At 42.5% G+C, this 16,834-nt stretch overlaps 1 protein-coding gene across 3 annotated transcripts in view; it reads right to left on the reverse strand.

The window, feature by feature from the left end:
• LOC121581914 (cyclin-I) overlaps window positions 1-15,262 on the reverse strand; it is a 38,113-nt gene extending 22,851 nt beyond the window's left edge. For 2 of the 3 annotated variants that reach the window (XM_041897314.2, XM_041897316.2), the window contains exons 1-3: window positions 15,033-15,262; window positions 6,118-6,280; window positions 2,851-2,985 (exon numbers count right to left, since the gene is read on the reverse strand). In XM_041897314.2, coding sequence (XP_041753248.2) covers window positions 2,851-2,985; window positions 6,118-6,237 — 255 coding nt within the window. In that variant the 5' untranslated portion in view covers window positions 6,238-6,280; window positions 15,033-15,262. Of the gene's footprint in view, window positions 1-2,850; window positions 2,986-6,117; window positions 6,281-14,238; window positions 14,299-15,032 lie in introns of all 3 variants that reach the window. The other variant, XM_041897315.2, reaches the window with a different exon arrangement.
• Between the last annotated feature and the right edge of the window lie 1,572 nt (window positions 15,263-16,834).

A 16,834-nucleotide genomic window follows, 5' to 3' on the forward strand; every position in this document is an offset into this window, starting at 1 on the left:
AGAGACAGAGAGAGAGAGAGAGAGAGAGAGAGAGAGAGAGAGAGAGAGAGAGAGAGGAGAGAGAGACTGGGTCAGACTGAAGAGAGAGAGGACGGAGAGACTGGGTCAGGACTGAAGTCTGATTCACACTATTAACCAGGCCAGACCAGTAGCTTAGCTTGGCTCAGCTTGGTTGGGCTCAGTAGTGTAAAAAGTGTCTCAGTGATGTCTAGGGATGTGCATCGTTCCCTTTCAAGATGATTCGATACGTATCTAGATACATGGGCTCCGATACGATACAGGATCTATACGTTTTAGTTTGAAAAGAGTCGGTTTGATTAGAGAACGAAATCGATGAGACGCACTAACATTTGTTGCATAAACAAACGTTCCATTCTAAATTAGAATCTGCTGATGATGGAGGTCATGAGCAGGGCATCTGCTGATGGAGGTCATGAGCAGGGCATCTGCTGATGGAGGTCATGAGCAGGGCCTCTGCTGATGGAGGTCATGAGCAGGGCATCTGCTGATGGAGGTCATGAGCAGGGCATCTGCTGATGGAGGTCATGAGCAGGGCATCTGCTGATGGAGGTCATGAGCAGGGCCTCTCTGAGCTGGATCTGTTGGAGCTGACGTCTGTCTGTGTCTGTGTGTGTGAGAATGATGTACAGTTGAAGTTGGAAGTTTACATCCACTTAGGTTGGAGTCATTAAAAAACTAGTTTTTCAACCACGACAGAAATTTCTTGTTAACAAACTATAGTTTTGGCAAGTCGGTTAGGACATCTACTTTGTGCATGACACAAGTAAATTTTTCCAACAATTGTTTACAGACAGATTATTTCACTTATAATTCACTGTATCACAATTCCAGTGGGTCAGAAGTTTACATACACTAAGTTGACTGTGCCTTTAAACAGCTTGGAAAATTCCAGAAAATGATGTCATGGCTTTAGAAGCTTCTGATAGGCTAATTTGACATCATTTGAGTCAATTGGAGGTGTACCTGTGGATGTATTTCAAGGCCTACCTTCAAACTCAGTGCCTCTTTGCTTGACATCATGGGAAAATCAAAAGAAATCAGCCAAGACCTCAGAAAAAAAAATTGTAGACCTCCACAAGTCTGGTTCATCCTTGGGAGCAATTTCCAAACGCCTGAAGGTACCACGTTCATCTGTACAAACAATAGTACGCAAGTATAAACACCATGGGACCACGTAGCCGTCATACCGCTCAGGAAGGAGACGTGTTCTGTCTCCTAGAGATGAACGTACTTTGGTGCGAAAAGTGCAAATCAATCCCAGAACAACAGCAAAGGACATTGTGAAGATGCTGGAGGAAACAGGTACAAGATTATCTATATCCACAGTAAAACAAGTCCTATATCGACATAACCTGAAAGGCCGCTCAGCAAGGAAAAAGCCACTGCTCCAAAACCGCCATTAAAATTGGCAGACTACGGTTTGCAACTGCACATGGGGACAAAGATCGTGCTTTTTGTAGAAATGTCCTCTGGTCTGATGAAACAAAAATAGAACTGTTTGGCCATAATGACCATCGTTATGTTTGGAGGAAAAAGGGGGACGCTTGCAAGCCGAAGAACACCATCCCAACGTGAAGCACGGGGGTGGCAGCATCATGCTATGGGGGTGCTTTGCTGCAGGAGGGACTGGTGCACTTCACAATATAGATGGCATCATGAGGAAGGATAATGATATGGATGTATTGAAGCAACATCTCAAGACATCAGTCAGGAAGTTAAAGCTTGGTCGCAAATGGGTCTTCCAAATGGACAATGACCCCAAGCATACTTCCAAAGTTGTGGCAAAATGGCTTAAGGACAACAAAGTCAAGGTATTGGAGTGGCCATCAATTTGTGGGCAGAACTGAAAAATCGTGTGCGAGCAAGGCCTACAAACCTGACTCAGTTACACCGGCTCTGTCAGGAGGAACGGGCCAAAATTCACCCAACTTATTGTGGAAGGCTACCCGAAACGTTTGACCCAAGTTAAACAATTTAAAGGCAATGCTACCAAATACTAATTGATCTCCACATGTGTAGTTCCCACCGTAAAGCATGGAGCAGGAGGTGTTATGGTGTGGGGGTGCTTTGCTTGTGACACAGTCTGTGATTTATTTATTTATTACACTTAACCAGCATGGCTACCACAGCATTCTGCAGCGATACGGCATCCCATCTGGATTGGGCTTAGTGGGATATTATTTGTTTTTTAACAGGACATTGACCCAACACACCTCCAGGCTGTGTAAGGGCTATTTTACCAAGAAGGAGAGTGATGGAGTGCCGCATCAGATGACCTGGTCTCCACAATCCCCCGACCTCAACCCAATTGAGATGGTTTGGGATGAGTCGGACGGCAGAGTGAAGGAAAAGCAGCCAACAAGTGCTCAGCATGTGGGAACTCCTTCAAGACTGTTGGAAAAAGCAATTCCAGGTGAAGCTGGTTGAGAGAATGCCAAGAGTGTGCAAAGCTGTCATCAAGGCAAAGGGTGGCTACTTTGAAGAATCTAAAATAATATTTTGATTTGTTTAACACTTTTTTGGTTACTACATGATTCCATGTGTGTTATTTCATAGTTTTGATGTCTTCACTATTATTCTACAATGTAGAAAATAGTAAAAATAAAGAAAAACCCTTGAATGAGTAGGTGTGTCCAAACTTTTGACTGGTACTGTACATCGTATCGGCACCTACGTATCATGATAATATATCGTATTGTGAGTTCCCTGACGATTCCCAGCCCTAATGGCTAATACATTTTTATTGTCCATTGTTACTTATCAAAAAGAAAGAGGTTTTAGTACTTCATCTATAGCTATATAACATTAAAAACGATGTTGGTGCCTTACCTTTATAGTGCCTAAAAACCTGTCCAAAATACTGATGGCTAGGGAGAGGGTCTCTGGATAGAGCTTGGTGTCATTTTGGAGGTTAATGAGCCAGTACACTGCCTCATCACGCTGGGCAGGGGAGATGTCTGTTTCCTGGGAACAACAAGACGCACAGGGGTCAGTTAAAATCACAGGACACCTCACAGGTCAGTTGCTGAGGAGACATAGCATGAGCGTCAGTAAACAGTGCTTTCACATTCAGAGAAAGGGAACTCAAAAGTTCCAATTAGGCTATAATATCAATGCACAATGTATTAAAACCACTCACTTAAATAACTTACAAAAGTCTCAACCAAAGTCAAAATCATAGACTTGATTAAACTACAGGAACAATATATATATTTGAGAAAGCACAAGAATGTCAATGAAAGAAACAAACACGGCTAACATTTCCATTAAAAAGGTATGTTGTCCCTTGACGACAAAGTCAATGAGAATGTTAAGACCATGACACAACTGACCTACTTAAGGCGTCTGCATTCTAGGTTCCGTTTGCTCATAAGAGAACTCTGCTAGAAGTGACCGTCTGTGCCTCGCATAATCCCTTAAAGGGATACTTCTGGATGTTGCCCCTTTATCTACTTCCCCAGAGTCTGATGAACTTGTGGATCCCATTTTTATGTCTCTGTGTCCTGTATGAAGGAAGTTAGGAGGTAGTTTCGCGAGCCAATGCTAACTAGCATTAGCACAATGACTGGACGTCTATGGGACGTCATAGACTTCCAGTCATTGCGGTAACGCTAATTAGCAATTGCGCTAGTTAGCAACTTCCTTCAAACCACTGGCAGAGACATAACAATGGTGTCCACGAGTTCATCTGACTCTGGGGAACTAGATAAAGGGCCTCACTGACAAAATCAGAGGTCTTAGTCACACAATTATACTTCTACACAGAACAAAAATATAAACGCAACATGTAAAGTGTTGGTCCCATGTTTCATGAGCTGAAATAAAAGATACCAGAAATGTTCCATACGCACAAAAACCTTATTTCTCTCAAATGTTGTGCACAAATTTGTTTACATTCCTGTTCGTGAGCCTTTCACCTTTGTCAAGATAATCCATCCACCTGACAGGTGTGGCATATCAAGAAGCTGATTAAACCGCATGATCATTACACAGGTTCACCTTGTGCTGGGGACAATAAAAGGCCACTCTAAAATGTGCAATTTTGTCACGCAACACAATGCCACAGATTTCTCAAGTTTGGAGGGAGCGTGTAATTGGCATGTTGACTGCAGGAATGTCCACCAGAGTTGTTGCCAGAGAATTGAATGTTAATTTTTCTACCAGAAGCCGCCTCCAACGTCGTTTTAGAGAATTTGGCAGTACATCCAACCGGGCTCACAACCGCAGAGCACATGTATGGCGTAGTGTGGGTGAGCGGTTTGCTGATGTCAACGTTGTGAACAGAGTGCTCCATGATGGCGGTGGGGTTATGGTATGGGCAGGCATAAGCTACGGACAACGAATACAATTCCATTTTATCGATGGCAATTTGAATGCACAGAGATACCGTGACGAGATCCTGGAGGCTCATTGTGAGGTTTATTTGTTTTGTTATCTTTAGACCAACAGATGCACATCTGTATTCCCAGTTATGTGAAATCCATAGATTAGGTCCTAATGAATGTATTTTAATTGACCGATTTCCTCATATGAACTGTAACTAAGATGTTTGGTGCAGTATTTCTCAAGTGAAAGAATGTGCATGAAAACGAGTCGTCTCTCGTTGAACGACAACAAACACTTCATTGAAGAATCCCTACTGTTGACCAATCACAGACTAAGAGGCGTAGATTTCACCTACTAAACTTCGGCTTGCCTCAATACATTTTTTGTGTTCACGAAAAACACTGGTTAGTGACCTGGTTAGACCAGACACTGGTCTAACCAGCACTGCTCCCACTGGAAGTCTTTAGCCTCAACAGACATGGGCTGTGTCCAAAACTGCACCCTACTCCCTATATAGTGCACTACTTTTGACCACAAGCCCAAGTGCACTAGGGAATAGGATGCCAATTGGGACGCAGCCAAGCTTTGCTTTAAAGTGACCTGAACTCTAGCCTTGCCCTAAAGCCACCGGGCCATTTCTCACCATTATGTCGCCTTGTTAAAGTGCCTCTTGCATCATAGTGAAATTTGTAGTCAGCGAGCAAAACAACCAATCTACCAGGACCCCCTGTTGTTGTCTTGAACTGCTTGAATTGGCTTGACTGACTGGTGTACTGCACTCTGTTGGGACATGTTGGGTCTGTTACGGCACTCTGTTTTGGGACAGGTTGGGTCTGTTACGGCACTCTGTTTTGGGACAGGTTGGGTCTGTTACGGCACTCTGTTTTGGGACATGTTGGGTCTGTTACGGCACTCTGTTTTGGGACATGTTGGGTCTGTTACGGCACTCTGTTTTGGGACAGCTTGGGTCTGTTACGGCACTCTGTTTTGGGACATGTTGGGTCTGATACAGCACTCTGTTTTGGGACAGCTTGGGTCTGTTACGGCACTCTGTTTTGGGACATGTTGGGTCTGATACAGCACTCTGTTTTGGGACAGGTTGGGTCTGATACAGCACTCTGTTTTGGGACAGGTTGGGTCTGATACGGCACTCTGTTTTGGGACAGGTTGTAGTGGCCAGATGGTGAAGGTCAGAGTCCTATATGTTGGAGAAGGCTCAGTATCAGGCTCTGGTGGCACTGGCAGTAAAAGCTTATCTAAGATGAGGAGGTTTTAGAAACAGACCGGGTCTGTTCATTGGACTAATAACTAGGGGAACAGTGAAAGCATGAACCTCAGCCACAGCAGGTACTTTAGTCAATGCCCCTTTGTACTCACAAATGAAAGCAAAAGCATTCTCTATAGATATCTGTACCATGGAAATAACCTAACAATTTCACCAAGTCTAACATGGGCAGCAGTTAGCCTAGCGGTTAGAGGCGAGCCAGCAAAGAAATCTGGCAGGAAGTGAGCTGGCAACCGGAGGGTTGCTGGTATCAAATCCTAGATGCCATTGCATGCCGTTGGGCCCTTGAGCAAGACGCTTAACCCTCACAACAACAGCCCCCAAAACTGTACGTATGTATGTGTGTCTTTCGTAGGGTTTGGGTTAAAAGTGGAAGTCAAATTTCAGTTGGACCTTGTGTGCAATTGACCAATAAAGTAAATGTTAATGATTTGCTGCTTTTGCATTCATATTGACAGCAGTATTTGATGTGTTGTGGGACTCACCTGACTGCCGGGAGATCTCTTTTTGGCCACGTACGCCTTCCACATCAGGGATTCCCTAGAGGCGGCCTTTTCCAGAAGAAAAGACAGCCTCTGGCTTTCCAAGGGTTCGGCAAACTTCATATTCACCCTTGGATACGCCGCCCTCCCCACTGGATACAGCTACCTGTAAATGGCACAGCAAACACACAGAAGAGAACGTGATATCAATCAATCAGTGGTTTAACAGAGTTGGGTCTGGGAGTTGTCTTCAATTCATTATTGACTATTTTAAATCTGGACAGGACTACCCTCCAGTTAAGAGGGGAAAAGGGCTTTTAAAAATATGCATTGAGTAGCGGCAAAAAAAAAAATCATAGCTAGCTCGCATATGTTTTACAATATGTTTATGAATTAATTGTATGACATCTAGTGAACAACAGTGTGAGCAACAAAATGGTGGAATCGGCAGTTCGCCTTCACAATAAAAATCACCCAATTGAAATTGATGCAAATGGATAAAAATAGTGGAATCGTGCCACAATTGGACTAGATAATGCTAGACTACGCTGCAATGTTGTTATATAAATTCAACAAAAGTTTACAATAATTAGTTAATTTGACACAAAAGTAAAGATCTGTTGAAATCGCACTGTAGATGTATAGACTTCAGGGTTGCATACTTATATTACAATGTATATGTATACCTATGGATCTTGGGTCCATTAAATGGACTATCAGCCTACTCGGTGACACTCACAGAACACAACTGTGAAGAGTTTCCACAAATATTAGCGTCGTAGCTCTTATTGCGGGACTCTGAAAGCACTGAAATGAGCAACATTAAGCTCACCATTCAACCCATGTGTATTGGATATTCATATTGCGATATACAGCCTTGCCTATCAATCTTGGGTCCATGACATGTGGTACCAGCCTACTCTGTGACACCCACTGATTACAATTCCACAAGAGTTTACACAAACATTAGTCGTAACTCTTATTGCAGGACTGTGGGAAATCATTTTTAAAAAAACATCCTCCCTCATCTTAAACAGCACTGACCGCCACTGCTACATATATTTCAGGATGTTGTGTATCCCTGGAAATAAATCAGAATTCATGGAAACATTACAGTTTTGTAAAACATAGCTTGTCCCAAAAAAGTGGTCTCTTGGCACAACTTACCCCATGGGGTAAACTGAGGCACGGGACAGGGTAAGTTAAGCCACCTACAAATGTCTGTACTGAATGAAATATTACCACTACCTTTTTAAAACCGTATCTTTCTTTATTTCCCCAAAAATAATTCAACACAATCACAATTGCTTTTTGTCTTTTAATCATTTTAAGCATATTTTAACACAGGCTTAACACCTAACAAACACTTTGTACTTATTTTTACACATTTAACATAGGCCAGGTCCTGCTGTTACGTCATATCCCAGCAATAATGCCTTGCATTATGCCTGGGAAGAATACACTTCAATTTGCTCATCTTGCCATTGGCTCAACCATTGGCTCAACTTACCCAATGGCCATTGGCTCAACTTACCCAAAGGCTAAATGTTGACTATATTAGCCCACACAGCTACAAGGATGCGCTTTCATGCTAGGTTTAGGACCTCATATTGAAGCTTATAGAGACACCAACTGATGTACAGAACAATCTTTGAATGATCTACTTTGGTTTAGATACAAGCATCATCAAACCTCTAACAAAATACATTAATTTGACTTGTGGTTTCTTCCTTCACAGACTGTTCCTAAATATCTGGTCAAATTCTGAATTATGTGTATGTTTTCCTAGAAAAAGAAAAAGGGAGGCTCAACATACACCTTTGGCTCAACTTACCCCACTCTCCCCTACAATGTTCTGTCTATGGCCTTGAAGGTCATCAACATGATATGGACCATACAGGCCAATGACATTACAACTGTCAACAGAATTATGGTAGCTAGTGCAACACGACAGGACTGTGCCAACTAAAATACACTTTGGATAAACAGATCTGCTGAATGACCATATTATTGTTTCATATTAGGACTTGGGGTTACAGGTTCATCCTTTGGAAATTGACTGTCATTTAATTATTTATGAAAAATAAAATGTATGCATTCACTAACTGTAAGTCGCTCTGGATAAGAGCGTCTGCTAAATGACTAAAATGTAAATGTATATGTATACCTATGGATCTTGGGTCCATTAAATGGACTATCAGCCTACTCAGTGACACCCACAGAACACAACTGTGAAGAGTTTCCACAAATATTAGCGTCGTAGCTCTTATTGAGGGACTCTGAAAGCACTGAAATGAGCAACATTGAGCTCACCATTCAACCCATGTGTATTGGATATTCATATTGCGATATACAGCCTTGCCTATCAATCTTGGGTCCATGATATGTGGTACCAGCCTACTCAGTGATACCCACTGATTACAATTCCACAAGAGTTTACACAAATATTAGTCGTAACTCTTATTGCAGGACTGTGGGAAATCACTTCACAATTCAGTCAATTGTGCGTATCGGGCATTCATATTGCAATATACAGCCTTAACTATGGATCTTCGGACCATGAAATTAGGTATCAGCCTACCCAGGGACACTCACAGAACACAACTATGACCAGTTCACAAATGTATACACTACCAGTCGTTTGGACACACCTACTCATTCAAGGGTTTTTCTTTATTTTTTACATTGTAGAATAATAGTGAAGACATCAAAACTATGAAATAACACATATGGAATCATGTAGTAACCAAAAAAAGTGTTGAACAAATCAAAATATATTTTATATTTGAGATTCTTCAAATAGCCACCCTTTGCCTTGATGACAGCTTTGCACACACTTGGCATTCTCTCAACCAGCTTCATGGGGTAGTCACCTGGAATGCACTTCAATTAACAGGTGTGCCTTCTTTTAAAAGTTAATTTGTGGAATTTCTTTCCTTCTTAATGCGTTTGAGCCAATCAGTTGTGTTGTGACAAGGTAGGTGGGAAATACAGAAAATAGCCCTATTTGGTAAAAGACCAAGTCCATATTATGGCAAGAACAGCTCAAATAAGCAAAGAGAAATGACAGTCCATTGTTACTTTAAGACATGAAGGTCAGTCAATACGGAACATTTCAACTGTGTGAATTAGGCCTTCATGGTCGAATTGCTGCAAAGAAACCACTACTAAAGGACACCAATAATTAGAAGAGACCTGCTTGTGCCAAGAAACACGAGCAATGGACATTAGACCGGTGGAAATGTGTCCTTTGGTCTGGAGTCCAAATTGGAGATTTTTGGTTCCAACCGCCGTGTCTTTGTGAGACGTGGTGTGGGTGAACGGATGATCTACGTATGTGTAGTTCCCACCGTAAAGCATGGAGGAGGTGGTGTTATGGTGTGGGGGTGCTTTGCTGATTTATTTAGAATTCAAGGCACACTTAACCAGCATGGCTACCACAGCATTCTGCAGCGATACGGCATCCCATCTGGTTTGGGCTTAGTGGGCCTTTCATTTGTTTTTCAACAGGACAATAAATTAAAAAATAAATTGGTAATTTAGCAGACGCTCTTATCCAGAGCGACTTACAGGAGCAATTAGGGTTAAGTGCCTTGCTCAAGGGCACATAGACAGATTTTTCACCTAGTCGGCTCGGGGATTAGAACCAGCGAACTTTCGGTTACTGGTACAACGCTCTTAACCACTAAGCTACCTGCCGTCCCTACACCCAACACACCTCCAGGCTGTGTAAGGGCTATTTTCCCAAGAAAGAGAGTGATGAAGTGCTGCATCAGATGACCTGGCCTCCACAATCCCCCGACCTCAACCCAATTGAGCTGGTTTGGGATAAGTCGGAAGGCAGAGTGAAGGAAAAGCAGCCAACAAGTGCTAAGCATATGTGGGAACTCCTTCAAGACTGTTGGGAAAGCATTCCAGGTGAAGATGGTTGAGAGAATGCCAAGAGTGTGCAAAGCTGTCATCAAGGCAAAAGGGTGGCTATTTGAAGAATCTCAAATACAAAATATACACTGCTCAAAAAAATTAAGGGAACACTAAAACAACACATCCTAGATCTGAATGAATGAAATAATCTTATTAAATACTTTTTTCTTTACATAGTTGAATGTGCTGACAACAAAATCACACACAAATTATCAATGGAAATCAAATTGATCAACCCATGGAGGTCTGGGTTTGGAGTCACCCTCAAAATTAAAGTGGAAAACCACACTACAGGCTGATCCAACTTTGATGTAATGTCCTTAAAACAAGTCAAAATTAGGCTCAGTAGTGTGTGTGGCCTCCACGTGCCTGTATGACCTCCCTACAACGCCTGGGCATGCTCCTGATGAGGTGGCGGATGGTCTCCTGAGGGATCTCCTCCCAGACCTGGACTAAAGCATCCGCCAACTCCTGGACAGTCTGTGGTGCAACGTGGCGTTGGTGGATGGAGCGAGACATGATGTCCCAGATGTGCTCAATTGGATTCAGGTCTGGGGAACGGGCGGGCCAGTCCATGGCATCAATGCCTTCCTCTTGCAGGAACTGCTGACACACTCCAGCCACATGAGGTCTAGCATTGTCTTGCATTAGGAGGAACCCAGGGCCAACCGCACCAGCATATGGTCTCACAAGGGGTCTGAGGATCTCATCTCGGTACCTAATGGCAGTCAGGCTACCTCTGGCGAGCACATGGAGGGCTGTGCGGCCCCCCAAAGAAATGCCACCCCACACCATGACTGACCCACCGCCAAACCGGTCATGCTGGAGGATGTTGCAGGCAGCAGAACGTTCTCCACGGCGTCTCCAGACTCTGTCACGTCTGTCACGTGCTCAGTGTGAACCTGCTTTCATCTGTGAAGAGCACAGGGCGCCAGTGGCGAATTTGCCAATCTTGGTGTTCTCTGGCAAATGCCAAACGTCCTGCACGGTGTTGGGCTGTAAGCACAACCCCCACCTGTGGACGTCGGGCCCTCATACCACCCTCATGGAGTCTGTTTCTGACCGTTTGAGCAGACACATGCACATTTGTGGCCTGCTGGAGGTCATTTTGCATGGCTCTGGCAGTGCTCCTCCTGCTCCTCCTTGCACAAAGGCGGAGGGAGGTAGCGGTCCTGCTGCTGGGTTGTTGCCCTCCTACGGCCTCCTCCACGTCTCCTGATGTACTGGCCTGTCTCCTGGTAGCGCCTCCATGCTCTGGACACTACGCTGACAGACACAGCAAACCTTCTTGCCACAGCTCGCATTGATGTACCATCCTGGATGAGCTGCACTACCTGAGCCACTTGTGTGGGTTGTAGACTCCGTCTCATGCTACCACTAGAGTGAAAGCACCGCCAGCATTCAAAAGTGACCAAAACATCAGCCAGGAAGCATAGGAACTGAGAAGTGGTCTGTGGTCACCACCTGCAAAACCAGTCCTTTATTGGGGGGTGTCTTGCTAATTGCCTATAATTTCCACCTGTTGTCTATCTCATTTGCACAACATCATGTGAAATGTATTGTCAATCAGTGTTGCTTCCTAAGTGGACAGTTTGATTTCACAGAAGTGTGATTGACTTGGAGTTACATTGTGTTGTTTAAGTGTTCCCTTTATTTTTTTGAGCAGTGTATTTTGATTTGTTTAACACTTTTTTGGTTACTACATGATTCCATATGTGTTATTTCATAGTTTTGATGTCTTCACTATTATTCTACAATGTAGAAAAAAAATAAAAAAATAAAGGAAAACCCTCGATGAGTAGGTATGTCCAAACTTTTGACTTTAGTGTGTGTGTTTTAATAAAATAAACTATATATGTATTGCGCTTGTCTGATGCTCTAAGCGCACAGTTTGATGAAATAAGACAAATGACTCAAGAGGGATCCAGACCATCCTCCTCCCGCTCCTACTGGCTTTCGCAGATTCTGCCGTTACTCCCCCGAAGTTCCTCCAGGGAGGCAGGTGGCTTAGTGGGTAAGAGCGTTGTGCCAGTAACCGAAAGGTCGCTGGTTCTAATCCCCAAGCCGACTAGGTGAAAAATCTGTCGATGTGCCCTTGAGCAAGGCACTTAACCCTAATTGCTCATGTAAGTTGCTCTGGATAAGAGCGTCTGCTAAATGACAAAAGAAAAAAAAAATAGAAAAAAGTTGCTACACGAGGAGTCGGCAACCTTTCTCATGTGGAATGCAAATGTACTCTTACCATTTCTACCGATCTGAGTGCCTGTTATTGTTTTCATATGCACATTTTCGTAGAACAGTTTAATTTCATTTATAATAACGTCTTCGTATCTTAAAATCATTGTCATGTGGTTAATCAAAATTCTATCCAAATCTAAAAATGAATATTATACAAATCTAAAAAGTAACTTCCATTGCCAACTATGTACAAATAGCCTATAAAGCCAACAAACAAAAACATAGCAGCATGCAGGTAGAAAATATTTGGATAAAAATAAATATCATATAAATCACATTGCAGACAGGTCATGCTAAGCCAAAGTCCTTGAAACATTGTATCAACTATTAACTTGGGTCTGGCACAAAATCAGGTGCGCGTCTTTACTTACTTACTTACTTTACTCTGTAGCTCAGCTGGTAGAGCATGGCGCTTGTAACGCCAAGGTAGTGGGTTCGATCCCCGGGACCACCCATACACAAAAAAAATTATGCACGCATGACTGTAAGTCGCTTTGGATAAAAGCGTCTGCTAAATGGCATATTGTTATTACTCTACATTGACAGTAGAGCTCCAAACAAAAGACATTTACATTTTAGTCATTTAGCAGACGCTCTTCTCCAGAGCGACTTACAGTTAGTGCATACATTATTTTTTTATACTGGCCCCCCGTGGGAATCGAACCCACAACCCTGGCGTTGCAAACGCCATGCTCTACCAACCGAGCTACATCCCTGCCTGCCATTCCCTCCCCTACCCTGGACGACGCTGGGTCAATTGTGCGCCGCCCATGGGTCTCCCGGTCGTGGTCGGCTACGACAGAGCCTGGATTCGACCCAGGATCTCTAGTGGCACAGCTAGCACTGCAATGCAGTGCCTTAGACCACTGCGCCACTCAGGAGACGTGGACTAACGACGATGACTAAACTGACAAAACTCGTCAATGGAATGAAATAAACCAAAATGTGTTAATCACAAGTGTAGCATAGGTTGTGCACTCTGCAAACAATGTGTCCACTCAGACAATGACGGTAAAATACTGAAATAATAATATATTTAATGGATTAACAGACATTACCGTAACCAAACAGACATTGTATATTCGAAATTATAGGAATTAAACAGTAAATGTACTACTGGTGATATATGTATTGGGGAATTGATACACTAACAATCAAACGCAAACAATTAAGTTATGAAACAATGAATGTGCACAGATTGGCAGGAGAGAGGCGTGAACTATGCATCTTAGCCACACACCCCTTCTTCTTGGACCGAGCCGTCCCCGCGGCCTCCGCAATGGATTATATACATTTTCCACTGCTCGACAAAAATCAATCTTGCTCGACCAAACAATCGTCTAGTCGACTAATTGGACTCAGCCTGCAATACACATACAGTAGGTTGACTGGTGAGCTTAATGTTGGTAATTTCAGTGTTTTCAGAGTCCCGCAATAAGCACTACGATGCTAATATTTGTGAAAACTCTTCACAGTTGTGTTCTGTGAGTGTCACCGTGTAGGCTGATACCCCATTTAAATGATGGGCCAAGATCCATAGGTATACATATACATTGTAATATAAGTATGCCCCTGATGAAACCCTGAAGTCTATACATCTACAGTGGGATTTCAACAGATCTTTACTTTTGTGTCAAATTAACCAATTATTGTATTTTGTTCATTTAACATTACAACCTTGTTTAGCGTAATCTAGTCCAATTGTGGTATGATTACACTGTTTTTATCCGTCTGCATCAGTTTCAATGGGGGATTTTTTATTTTGAAGTCTAACCGTAGATTCCATCATTGTTGCTCACAAAACATTGGTAATTGTACCTACACCATTTTAATCGCATATCTGCCTAAATATTTTGCTGTGCGAAATGAATTTTTTGTTGGGAGCACCAATGCGCCTAAAAATATAATTTAAAAAAAATTTAAATAAATCCCAGATGACCATTGATGCAATGATTACTTAACTGTACAGCAGCCCCTGAGTGCCATGGAGAATACGCTGAGCGCAGATTCATGACCGTCATGCTTGCACCGTTAATACAAAAGAAAACATTGTTACCTCAAATATTTTTTTCATTGTGCTCATAAAATTCGTGTTCGCCTACATTTTTCAACTAAGGCGCGTACATGCTCCTTGTGTAAAAAGGTTCGCGTAGAGCCCTGCGTAAGGAAGTGACTGTCTGGTAATAATAATATGCCATTTAGCAGACGATTTTATCCAAAGCGACTTACAGTCATGGTAACCTGGGTGACTGACACTGCTCCCCACCAAATACACTTCATTCATTGTCCCAACCAGTGAAACGCTGGTCTTTAGTGACAACAGTGATGAGGCATTGTCTCGTAGTTTAGCTAATTAACAAGCCAGAAGCGTTTGTTAGCTTACTAGTTAAATAGAACATGGACATATCTAGCCATCGTTCACACTCGGACATAGTAAGACGTATGACCATCTGATTCAGGCTAATATTACGGTGTGCGACAAACTAGATAACACTAGCTAGTTATGCTAACGTTTGTTAGCCAGTTACAGTGGCTGACGTGTTAGCTAGTTAGCTACCTACCGAACTAACGAGAACAGAAACAAACACTATCCGATCGTAAACGTTAGCTAGCTAATAAGGAAACGTTTCCTTAATAGACTACGTCCATTATCCAATATATAGTTTTAATGAATACATGACGTTATGGCTAGAAAGATATATGCAAAATAGCTAGCGAACTACTTTATGCTAGTTAGCTAGCTATGATTAGCTTACCTCCCCTGCAAAGCTGTGGGAATCACAGTTTGACTTGGAAATCATCCAGTCCATTAAACAGAGGTAAATAGGGTCTTAAGTTACTCCATCTTCGATTCCATGTTGCGTTTTATTTTTGGGGGAAATGGGGGTCTTCCAAATGAAATGTATATAAAAAATGTTTTGAACGGAATAGACTTAGGTCTACACATCCGAGGAGGGCTGTGGACTCTTGTGAGAGAAATCGCTCCTCCGCCCACTTCTCTTCTTCTACTTTTTATTTTTCCCGCAGTTGGCATCCAATGTTGCATTACCGCCCCCAGCTGGATTATAATATAAATCCATTATTTTGTGATACAAAATGAGAAAAGGGTAAAAACTAAAACTAAACTAATACAAAAATAAATAAACACCCTTCCAACTACCCCTACACTCATTAAAAACCTGCTATGCCAATGGCCTGGGAGGACGGGTCACCACCACTCAACACACCCTGTAACTCTTCTGAAGTAAAATCTCGTATACCCAAATACTTCTCTGCAGCTGCCACCACAACATCTATTTTCTGTGAATTATGTTCAATTTCTGCGGTACAGTTGATAACCATTGCTATGAACGCTAAGAAGCCAACCTTACTGAAGCATATATCACTCGTTGGCCTATCCCTCTGTGACGGCACAGATCTACTACTCACAGCGATCCTCTCAGGATCCTCTCACCCTTCACTGCCTCAGCATGCGACACCTTCTGCACTACTCTGACTCTATCCACCTCAACCTGCGTGTCTCGCACCGGACACTTCCAATCCCCAGCAACATGAGCAACCCAACAGTTGACACACACAACTTTATCCACCGAAACTACACAATCCTCTGTACCATGCCCTCCTGCACACTTTCCCACATCTTGGAATCTCCCTCCTACACACTGCTGCAACATGACCATAAAATGTTGCACCTGAAACACCACAGTGGACCTGGCACAAAAGCTCTAACAGCATAAAATGATATATCCTAACATTACTTTGTTGGGAAAAGACTGACTGAAAAAGGCCCGTCAGTGACTCCTCTGTTTCACCACCGGGTCTGCATCGCACCAGACGGCGTCACCTCTACACTTAACGCTACCCCAGAAATCACTCCTTTAAAAATGGTGCCCAGTTCCTAAAAGCAAAGCAAGGAACAGATCTTAACCCGCCCACCCTCATACAGCTAGTGCTGAAAATGAATATTGTATCAATATTTGGGATACATGTTATATTTTATTGATGTATTATGGTTAATTATAAAGACATGATGGATTTCAGTTATGGCATTACATTTGTTTTCCATTGTATTCGATGTGTGGTAGGTATATTTTTCTATTGGGAATGAATCCTACTACAATAGGTTTTAGATGTTTAGTTGACCCTTTGCCAGCCACAATATTTGTATAAATAAACAATACTGTGCATAGGGCAGAAATACACAGTCTAATATACAAATCAAAACAGACATGCTGTACTTGTGCCTTCTTCTTGACAATAATCATATATAATATATATAATATATAATATATCATATATATAATAATATAATAATAATAATAATAATAATATAATATGCCATTTAGCAGACGCTTTTATCCAAAGCGACTTACAGTCATGCGTGCATACATTTTTTTGTGTATGGGTGGTCCCGGGGATCGAACCCACTACCTTGGCGTTACAAGCGCCGTGCTCTACCTGGAATATAATTTACTGCCAATGCTCTACCCCTAAATGCATGTATACCTATTTTCTTTTCTTTGAATGATTGAATTTGCTTCATAAAACCACCTCAAGT

Source organism: Coregonus clupeaformis, chromosome 15 (assembly GCF_020615455.1).
Source record: "Coregonus clupeaformis isolate EN_2021a chromosome 15, ASM2061545v1, whole genome shotgun sequence".
In the NCBI taxonomy this organism is placed as follows: Eukaryota; Metazoa; Chordata; class Actinopteri; order Salmoniformes; family Salmonidae; genus Coregonus; species Coregonus clupeaformis.